Genomic DNA, 9625 nt, shown 5'->3' with positions numbered 1-9625 from the left:
CCAGCAAACTAAATACACTGAGTTGTGCTTGTGGGGCCGAGAGGAGAGTGTGCAGGAGGGTGCTGGATAGCAGCAGGGCACACAGGCATGGGACACACAGGCAGCCATGGGGCACACACAGCTGTGGGGCACAGGCAGTCCCACTCACGCACCCGTGGGGCACAGACGGCCGTGGGGCACACACACACGGCCACGGGGCACAGGCAGTCTCCCTCACGGCCCTGTGGGGCAGTCCCAGCCCCGCCCGGCCCCGGGGTGCCCATTGGCGGCGGTGGCGGTGGGCGGGGAGCGGCAGCGGGGCCCGGCCCTGGAGCGGAGCGGAGCCGCCCGCGCGGCCCGCGGGAGCGCTGCCGGGGCCGGCCGGCAGGTACGGGCCGAGCGGGGTTCGGTTCGGTTCGGGGCGGCGCGGGGCGGCGGGGAGAGCCGGGGGCTCGGTGCGGGACGGAGGGGAGAGCCAGGGCTTTTCCGCTGCCGGGCCGGAGCGGGGGACAGGAGCGGTCTGGCGGCTCCGCTCCGCCCGCCGTGGGACAGGGCGGCGGGGTGAGGGGGCCGTGCGGGCTGCCGGGTTCAGCCCGGGGTCCCGCGGTGGGTCCTGCCCGTCCCGGGGGTCCCGTCACGCGTGTGCGGAACCTGCGGTCCGAACGCCGCTCCAGAGGGGCGGGTGTGTTGGGGTTTTTAGAAGGGAGGGTGTGCTGAGGTTTTTAGAAGGGAGAGCGAGTTGGGGTTTCTAGAAGGGAGGGCGTGCTGGGATTTTAGAGGAGCGGGTGTGCTGGGGTTTTAGAAGGACTCTTTAAGTCCGAACTTTGCCCGTGTACCCAAACCTGGACGCTGTCCCGCTGCGGAGCTTACTGTAAGCGGGACCCCGCTTGGGCCCTGCGGCTGTCCCTGAGGGGCCCTGAGCTCCCGGGCGTGCGAGGGACAGCGAGGGGCAGTTGTCGCTCCCCTGGCGGTCCCTCGGCAGCCAGCCCGTGTGTGTCCTTGGTCCCGAGTCCGGAGAGCGGGAGGTGCGGCCGGAGAGCCTCGGGATGAGTGCGGGGACGGGGACGGGGGCACGGACGGGGTAAGGCTCTGCCTTGAGTTTCGTGGTTTTCCCCCTTCCTCCCTCCCTTCCTTCCCTTCTTCCGCTGCTTGGGCGCCTCTGAGCCTGGCTGGCACTTGCAAGAGCCGCAGCTGAGCTCAGGCTGCCAACAGCGGGGTTCGGCAGCATCAGCCTGAGCTCCTCAAGCCCTGCCCGGCCGTCCCCTTGCTCTGGCCCTGCGCTGAGCAGCAGTGGCGAGAAGCTTGGCAGCTCAGTCAGTCCCTGTGCCACCGGGACTGTCACATTCCTAAAGGCCCCCTGTGACAGCCAGCCCCAAAATGTGCATGTGCTGGATTGGGTTCCACATAAGCATGGCAGGAGGGAGCTTACCAGAGCCTGCCCTCCTTACCCCAGCAGTTACAGCGTGCCGGGAAAGTGGGAGAAGCAAGCTGAAATGCCCTCAGGCAGGAAAAGGAGAGGAACTTTGTTCTTCTTGCTCTAAATGCCTGCTTGGGCAGCTGCATCCTACTTGCTGTCCTTGGTGAGCAAGAGCTTATGCCAGCCCTAACTCCAGGAGAGATTTCTCAGAGCAAAGCAGAAAGAGGGAGTCAGGAAAGCTGCAGAGAGATGAGGCTCGGGGCATTTTCTGCTGGCAGCCCTCAGCAGTGATATCTGGGTGTCATGGACCATCCCATGTGTGGTATGCATGAGGTATGCAGTGGATACCAGGGCTGTCAGTTCTGCCTGATGGCAGGAATGGAAGGATCAGGTGGAACAGCTCTCTGCATCAGTACACCTAAGCCTTAGGTACATACAGACTTGAAAAACATACCCCAGACTTGCTGACCCGTGAGCTGAAGCTGAAAGGCTGTGCCTGGCAGGCATCAACATGGCTGTTTATAATCACAAGTGAACAAGCCCGCATTGTTAAGTGTTGTGGCGTGCTTACTTCTGGAGGGGAGTGCCAAGCTGGTTTTTTCCCTTTGAACATCAGTCATATTCACTGCATAGTATTTGATCACATGCAGACCCAGCAGATCTTGATGAAAAAAACAACCCCAGAATTTTCACAGAAACTTCTGTGAAAAGCAGCATGTCAGACAAACACATCTTGCCACCCTAATTTCAGCTGGGTAAGCTGCTGCTGCTGCATGTGGTACATGGGCACATGTAGCCTTTGCTAATAAGCACTGTGACCATGCTGACCTGATACAGCAAACTTTAGCAAACAGGAAAAAGAAACATTTACCAAAATGAATAAAATAGATTAGACTTCATACCCTCTCTTTGTTCCAAAGAGAGAGGCTCTCATCTCCCAGGAAAGGAGACCATAGTAACACTCAGCAGCTATCTTTATTTACCAGATTCACAAAGTGCTTGCATTCCAAAGCCAAACTGTGGATTATTTGCAGTGAGTCACAGTGTTAACATGAAATTGGGTTTTATGTGGTTGGTCAAGCCGAGCACTGTGTGGAACTCGGGGCAGGATGGATCTGGCTTGTGGTGGGATGTGATGAGTCAGACCCCAGATGGCTGTTTCTGCCCCCCTACCTGAACAGGGATAACACAGAGTGAGTTGTCCAAGCCTAAAGGTAGGCACTGTAAGTCCCACTCCTACAATTTTTAATTTTTTTTACTTTTTATTATGTGTATGTGCTGTTCTCCAGTCACTTCTGCCTGAGGGGGGAGACAGATGGGAGGAAAACATTCTGCTTTTGCATCCCACAAAAACTCCTTCAAGAAATACCCTGGGCTAGAGCAGCCAACAATTTTAGTCTTAGCAGAGAAGATTTTCCCACAACAGAGTTGTCTTTTCTTAGGTTAACTTGTGGTATTTTAACTAGGGAGCAAACCAGAGGGTGGAGGAGTAAGGACATACCTGCAGGTAGAAGTCTGATGTGTAATGAGAGCTCACCTCTGGTTTTTTCACACTACAGGATTGTGTCCAGCCCCTTCTCCTTTTGCTCCATGCAGTAAGTCCAAGAGCTTTCTGTGCAGGGACCAGGTCAGTGCATCAGCTAAAGCTTTCACAGCAGCAGGGCTTACACTCCTCTTTGGAAAGGGGCTCGGGTTTCCTGGCTCTGTGCAGACAAGGTCTCTATATCTGACAAAATATTTTAGTTTCCACTGGAATCTGGTGTGCAGAGATCCCTAGAAGCAGTCATGTCAAGTACCGTAAGTTCTTGAGAGGTTGGGCTATGCTTCTAAACTACATAAAATGAAAGAGGTAGGCTAAGAGCTCCATAACCCAGGAGCACAAGGGAAGGAAACTGGTGGGACTGCTTTGGTTTATCCCATTTGGTGTGGCTGGTGCCCAAAGCTCTTGACAGTATATTATTGCATTCACAGTCTTTGCACACCAAGGATCCCAAGCTGTAATTTGAGATTTTCCTTTATTATTTGTGTGCTCATCTTGCTCCTTCACACAGAAACTCCTCATCCAGGGATCTGTGGATCCCAGGATAGGTGGGAGTTGGGTAACCCTAGTCAGAGAGTTTGTGGACAACAGTTTGCCCTGCCTGTGTGCTCTTCAGCTCATTTGTGTATTTGAGAGGGAGAGGGTAAAAACACCTGGTGCTTACTGCAGCAGGACATCTGCTCTCCCTGACAGATGCACTCAGGCTGATGGAGCCACGCTGGGAATGGAGGCTCTCTCCTCTCTGATGACAAGGCACAGAGCCTTGGCCCAGCTGCTGCACGTTTGCCATGGCAGGCTGGCTGGGGAGTGCTGGCAGCCCCTGCTGCTGCAGGCAGCCCCTGGATGCCCCCTCTGGCTGCAGCCTGGCCAGAGCCCTCAGTGAATGTGAAGTGCCCACCCACGGGTGGATGGGCCCAGCCCCATCCAGTGCACTCCAGGGCTTTGAGACCCTGAGGATTCACATCCCCCCTCCAGCTTGAGGGGGATCCCGAGGCAGGCAGCAGCTCTTCAGGAGCACTCAGTGCCACTCAGTGAAAGCTGTTCCTGCAAGCTGGGTCACTCCATTGAGTGACCATGGCTAAACCTTGTGCCTTTTTACCCTAGAGCAGGAAATTCTGGGAACTCAGAGGAATTGCCCAGTCTGTCTGCCAGATGGATCAGCTGAGAGGTGCATGGTGTGCAGCAGCTCTGTGGTTTCCCTTCCAGCACAGCAAAGGGGTGGCTGGGGGTGAGGAGCAAGGGTAGAATGTCCCACACACATAGGACCAGGCATGTTGTCATCCTCCTCTTCCCTCCAGCCTCCTTGGCAGCAGGGACTCTGGGCAAGGAGCACAGGGATAGCAGTGGAGAGCAGCTCTGCATGAGTGCTTCCATCAACCAGCAGCACAACCAGGGTAGCAGCACATGGCCCTGTGCTGTGCCTTGTGATGGCTGAGCTACCTCTGTGCAGGAGGAAATGACTCACATTGCCATGGCCAGCTGGCCTTGGGCAGCACCCTCCAGCCTGCAAGGGGCAAGGAGAAAATCCACTGACAGGGGGCACCTCCCTTACTGCAGCCTGCCAAGAGCCAGCAGCTGCTTTCACTTCAGGGTTACCCTTACCTGGGTTTCCTGCTAAAACAAAGCACAGCACAATGTCAAACCCCAGACTGTGTGAGAAGGAGGGTGCAGAGGTGTGGGACAGATGAGTGTGCTGCATTCCACTTCCCCTTCAGCAGAGCTGACTGTTTTCAGAATGATGTGTCTCACATTTGGAAGCACTGTCAGTCCTGGGATAAGAGAGGAAAGGCTTAGCTTGTGTGAGTTTATTCACATCATGAGGGCTTTTTAAATTTCTTTTTTTTACCCTTTTTATCATGCATGGAAGAGGTGATACTACAGAGTTTTCTTTTGCTCTTGCCTCAGCTCTGGCCCAAAATGGAGCTGTGGGGGGTGTGTGTCTGTAAGCAATCCTTGAGAAAGCAGGTGTGCAGTCAGAAACAGGAGCCTTGCTCTCAAGACCCTTTTATGCAGATCCATAGATCTGCATAACATCAGTTTCAGATCAAGCAGCTTTCTTTTCTAAGGGCACACTGGGAGACTGGTAAAAAGCACAACCAGGAAGACCTGGCTCTGCCTTCAGTGGCTTCCACTGCTGCAAATTGAACCATCCCAGTACAGCCTGGGCTGTTGCAAAATGAGGTCAGAAAGTTTGAAGATTTTATTTAGAAAGGTAACATTCTAAAGCCAGGAATGCTCAGGAGATCACCTGTAGCCTCAGATTGCATCAGGAGCATCTCACCTGTGCATCCACTGGCTACTCACCCCCACCCTGGTGCAGATGTCTGCAGTTTCACCTCTTCCCTCTCTGTTTTCCTCTCTGCAGAGGGAGCTGGACATGATGGACCACCTTGCAAACACGGAGATCAACAGCCAGCGCATCGCTGCTGTGGAGAGCTGCTTTGGGGCTTCCGGGCAGCCCTTGGCCTTGCCGGGCAGGGTGCTCCTGGGAGAAGGGATTTTAACCAAGGAATGCCGCAAGAAGCCAAAGCCTCGAATCTTTTTCCTTTTCAACGACATCCTGGTCTACGGCAGCATCATCATCAACAAAAGGAAGTACAACTCCCAGCACATCATCCCCCTTGAAGATGTCACTTTGGAGACGCTGCCAGACACCCTGCAGATGAAGAACCGCTGGATGATCAAAACCTCCAAGAAGTCCTTTGTGGTTTCTGCGGCCTCCCTGACGGAGAGGAAGGAGTGGATCAGCCACCTGGAGGAGTGCATCAAGCACCTGCTGAGCAAGACGGGCCGGCAGCCCTGCAGGGAGCCCGCGGCGCCCTGGATCCCAGACAAGGCCACGGACATCTGCATGCGCTGCACGCACACCAAGTTCTCCACGCTCACCCGCAGGCACCACTGCCGCAAGTGCGGCTTCGTGGTGTGCGCCGACTGCTCCAGGCAGAGGTTCCTGATGCCCAGGCTGTCCCCCAAGCCCCTGAGGGTCTGCAACCTGTGCTACAGGCAGCTGCTGGCAGAGAAGAAGAAGGAGGCAGAGGCGGATCGGAGGCAGACGGAGCCCATCCCCTCTGCCATGCAGGGCTACGAGCCCTCCAGCGGCGATGACAGCGACAAGTCTGACGATGAGAAAGCTGAGCAGTGGCCAGCTGACACGGAGTTTTATACCTCACAGGTGTCCTGGTCATCTTTCCACAGCTGACCTCCCTGGGAGCTGGTGATGTTTATACACTGGGAAGCCAACTTCTGGCCTCCCGTGCGTGTCCTTCTCAATGGTTTCTCTGAAGGCCGTGCCTGGGAAGGTGGGTCTTCGCCCCTGTGTGTGCTGTCAGAGCTGAGACAAGGTTTCCCCTCTGAGAACGTCTCATATGATGTGAGCACAGAGAGAACAGCTCAGTGAAGAGCACTGAGGACTGGGGCAGCACCCTGTGGATCAGTCTTGGCCAAATGAGCTCACCTTCAGTGCCTTATTCTTCCTCTCTGCTAAAACATCTCTTGTTTGAAATGCTTTGAGATTGGCTCTTGGGAGGAAAAGGAGCATGAAATCCCAGAGTTGAACACATTGGCCTACTCACTGTGTGTTCCTCTGTCACAGTAAGGGCCACTCTGGATGTCCCTTTCCATGAGCATTCTGAGATTCTCACTGCAAGCATGCCAGCCCGAGGGAATAGCTGCTCATCCCTGCACAGTACAGCCAGCACTGGATTCCCTGTCTTCTCAAGGTTGGAAGCACTCAGAGAATGGTACTTGGAATGCAGGGAGCTTGTGTGGGGCTCAGTGTGAGCCTCAGCAAAGCATGGAGCATCCAGCTCTCTCACATGGAAAGAGGCCATGCCAGTGGTACCGGGCCAGGAGGAGGGAGGGGAGGGGAAAGGGACAGGAAAATGACCCTGAGCAGTGAAATATGGAGGGAGAGAGGGACTGCAGTTCACTCAACTGAGTGCAGAGCCCAGATCTCAAACACAGGCAGTTATACCAGATTACTAGAAACTTGAAATCTCAAGCCTATCAGGTAAAAGGAGAGCCCAGGGAAGACTTGTTAAAAGTCTGTAAAAATCCAGGGAAAAGCCCCAAATTAAGATCCTGTGAAGTACAGCACTTCAACTTCCCCTTCCCTCCTGGGCTGCTGCCCAAGGCATCAGATTCTCACTTGTGGGCTCACCTCCTGCCTTATCAGTCTCACAAGTCCAAAGTTAAGGTCCTTTATGTACTTCAAGGATGGGAGCCAAAGACTTTACAGTTTACTTGAGATCAACTTTAAAGTTCAAATTCAGTTAGAAATAAACTGTGTTTATTCAAGTATTCTATCATAATATAGCAAGGGAGTAAATATAGAGGAAATCAGACAACAGCAATTGTTTTGCAGCAGGCATTTCTACAAACTCCATTATTACTTTTAGTATATTTTTGAATTGTGTATTTTGTGGTCTGGAAAAGCAACATGGCTGCCAATGTTGTCAAATGTTTCCTTACCATGACCTGTCACAAGCAGAGCATTGCTTGACAGGTGGTGGCCATGTGTTTTTTTTTAATTTCAGTTCAAGATAATTATTCTTACTCTCTGTTATAAACTGCTACTGTTCCAGTGAATTTGTATCACTTGACTGTGTGTGAATAAAGATACTGCCAACAGGAAGGAGCCAGGAAAAGAGGACAATAAAGGATGTTATTATTGAACAAGGGTCTTAACAAGAGCTGGGATCCAGGCCTGGCCAGCCCAGCACACTCCTCAGCTGTGAGGAGACTGTTCTGGTTTCTATTTACTCCTTGAAGGTAAGGGTATCAAATCTGGTGCTTCCTTTCTATTTATACCCTGTTGTTGTCTGACAGGCTTTCCCCAAGTCTCCTGCAATCCCTGCAGTAGTCTGTATTAACTGGAACAGTCTTTTTCCGGTGGGGACACAGCTCAGAGTGGGCCAGCAAACCTTATGACCTAAGCAGATGTTTTTGGGCTTTAAAGCAGTAAGTACACTGAGTTCTGTTTTTTCCATCCCTCTCCAGACTTAGTTCCTAACTCTGCACAGCAGTGATTGTTTTTACAATGCCTCCCACCCACCAGAAGAGTGTACATGCTATGCAAACAGAAAATGACCTTAAAAATAAACAGCCATTAGAGTGGTTCACGAGCCAAAAATAGCCCAGCTGCTGAGTCTGCATCCAATCAGAAATGTAGTGCAGTTTGAAACCTAATCCTTAGTTCAGTTAGAGATCAGCTTGCTTAGTGTGTTCGAAGGTCTTACTACTGCCAGCCCCAAAAGACCTATGAACTGCTTTTATGCTCTAATGAGGGACAGGCACTCCTCTAAAGAATGCCTTCTTGGTGAGCAAAAGCTTTTCTTAGTCACAGCAGGGGAAAAAATATCAGAACAAACCACCAAAACCAACCCAGCCCCTTTTTCTGGTGCATGCTGCTGATGGCTTCTGGGGAAATGGACACATCTTCCACCAACTGCAAGCCCCAAGAAACCAAGCAATTCTTAAACTTTTAATGTCTATGGTAAAAGGATCCTGGCCAGGAAAACATGGGGAAATTCAAACAAAGCCTCTCCCCCACTTCCTGAAGTTCTGTTATGGAACTCAGCACTGGGATTAGAGCCTGGGGCTCCTGGCTTCTGGCCTGCTGAACACATGGATTTTAAATCACAGGCTGTGTGCTGTTACAGTCCAGCCTGGAGTTTTCCAGCCTGATTCTATCTCCAGTGCATTAATAGGGCATTTCCTGACAGCTTGTGCTCTCTCTATTTTAGCTAAATAAAGCCTTTAGCAGAGATCCATTCCAGTTTGCAGCCCCACGTGGTCAGGAAGAGCAGCAGTGCTCACCTTGGGGAACATCTGCAGGCTGGAGGGTTTGTGGGGTCACAGGCTCCTCCTGAAGGGCTCCCAGACAACAGCTGTGGGGTCATGTGCCAGAAGAGGTTCCTTGCTCAACCCCTGCCTGAAGGTGCCACAGCCCAAAGGGCACAGCAGGGTGAGGGTGTCCCCATTGCATACCATGCTCTTCTGCTCTCCAGAGTTGGTTACAAGGGGAGGAAGAGGATGGCACTGGTGCAGCAGCCAGTCATGAAAGCTTAAGAGAAGGTAATGGGGAGCTTTGCTCTGCAAATAAACTGAAAGGATCAGAAAGGTTCCAGGAAAGCTGTGTGTTCTGCTGTCCCAAGGCACAGCTCAGGCACACCCCAGCTCCCAGCACACGCTGACTCAGCATTCACCAGCACTCAGGAGGGAGAAGTGAGCCAGCTGCTCCAAGTCTTGCTCCCAGTTACTCAAACGCTCAGTTTCTATCCAGGCTGGATTTCTGGCTCTGCCACAGCTCACAGCCTCTTCCAACTCACTGCTGCTGCAAGGCGGTTTCTCATGTTCCTCACTCTGCCTGGGTTTTTGATTAGGAGGAGGAACTGAGGAGGACACACGGTCCCAGCTGCTCCTGAGCTGTAAAGTGGTGTCTCCAATGAAAAGCACAGGCTTCTGTTTCTCACCCTTTCTGCTGCAGGCCATGGACCTTTAGGATGGTGCTGGCAGGAAGGAGATGTTGCACTGCTGTCCCATCTATGGTGGACACAAAACAGCTGCACGAAACCCTTGCCCAAGGCCTGTGTGCTGGAGATGGTGTCCAGGGCCCCAGGACAGGAGCACAGGCTGCACACCAGGGGTACAGCACTGCAGGGCAGCACCCAGCCAGCTCTGCTTTATGG

At 53.0% G+C, this 9625-nt stretch overlaps 1 protein-coding gene across 1 annotated transcript; it reads left to right on the top strand.

Moving 5' to 3' along the window:
• Positions 1-301: 301 nt before the first annotated feature.
• Positions 302-8314, top strand: PLEKHF1 (pleckstrin homology and FYVE domain containing 1). Its single transcript, XM_071440302.1, has 2 exons — positions 302-367; positions 5302-8314. The coding sequence occupies exon 2, from the start codon at positions 5314-5316 to the stop codon at positions 6133-6135; it is 822 nt and encodes a 273-aa protein (XP_071296403.1). The 5' UTR covers positions 302-367; positions 5302-5313; the 3' UTR covers positions 6136-8314.
• Positions 8315-9625: the final 1311 nt, after the last annotated feature.

Source organism: Agelaius tricolor, unplaced genomic scaffold, assembly GCF_023055355.1.
Source record: "Agelaius tricolor isolate 1412-34295 unplaced genomic scaffold, bAgeTri1.0.p SCAF_15, whole genome shotgun sequence".
Taxonomy (NCBI): domain Eukaryota; kingdom Metazoa; phylum Chordata; class Aves; order Passeriformes; family Icteridae; genus Agelaius; species Agelaius tricolor.
Note: the sequence above shows the minus strand (reverse complement) of the source record. Positions and strands in the feature narration are given on the sequence as shown.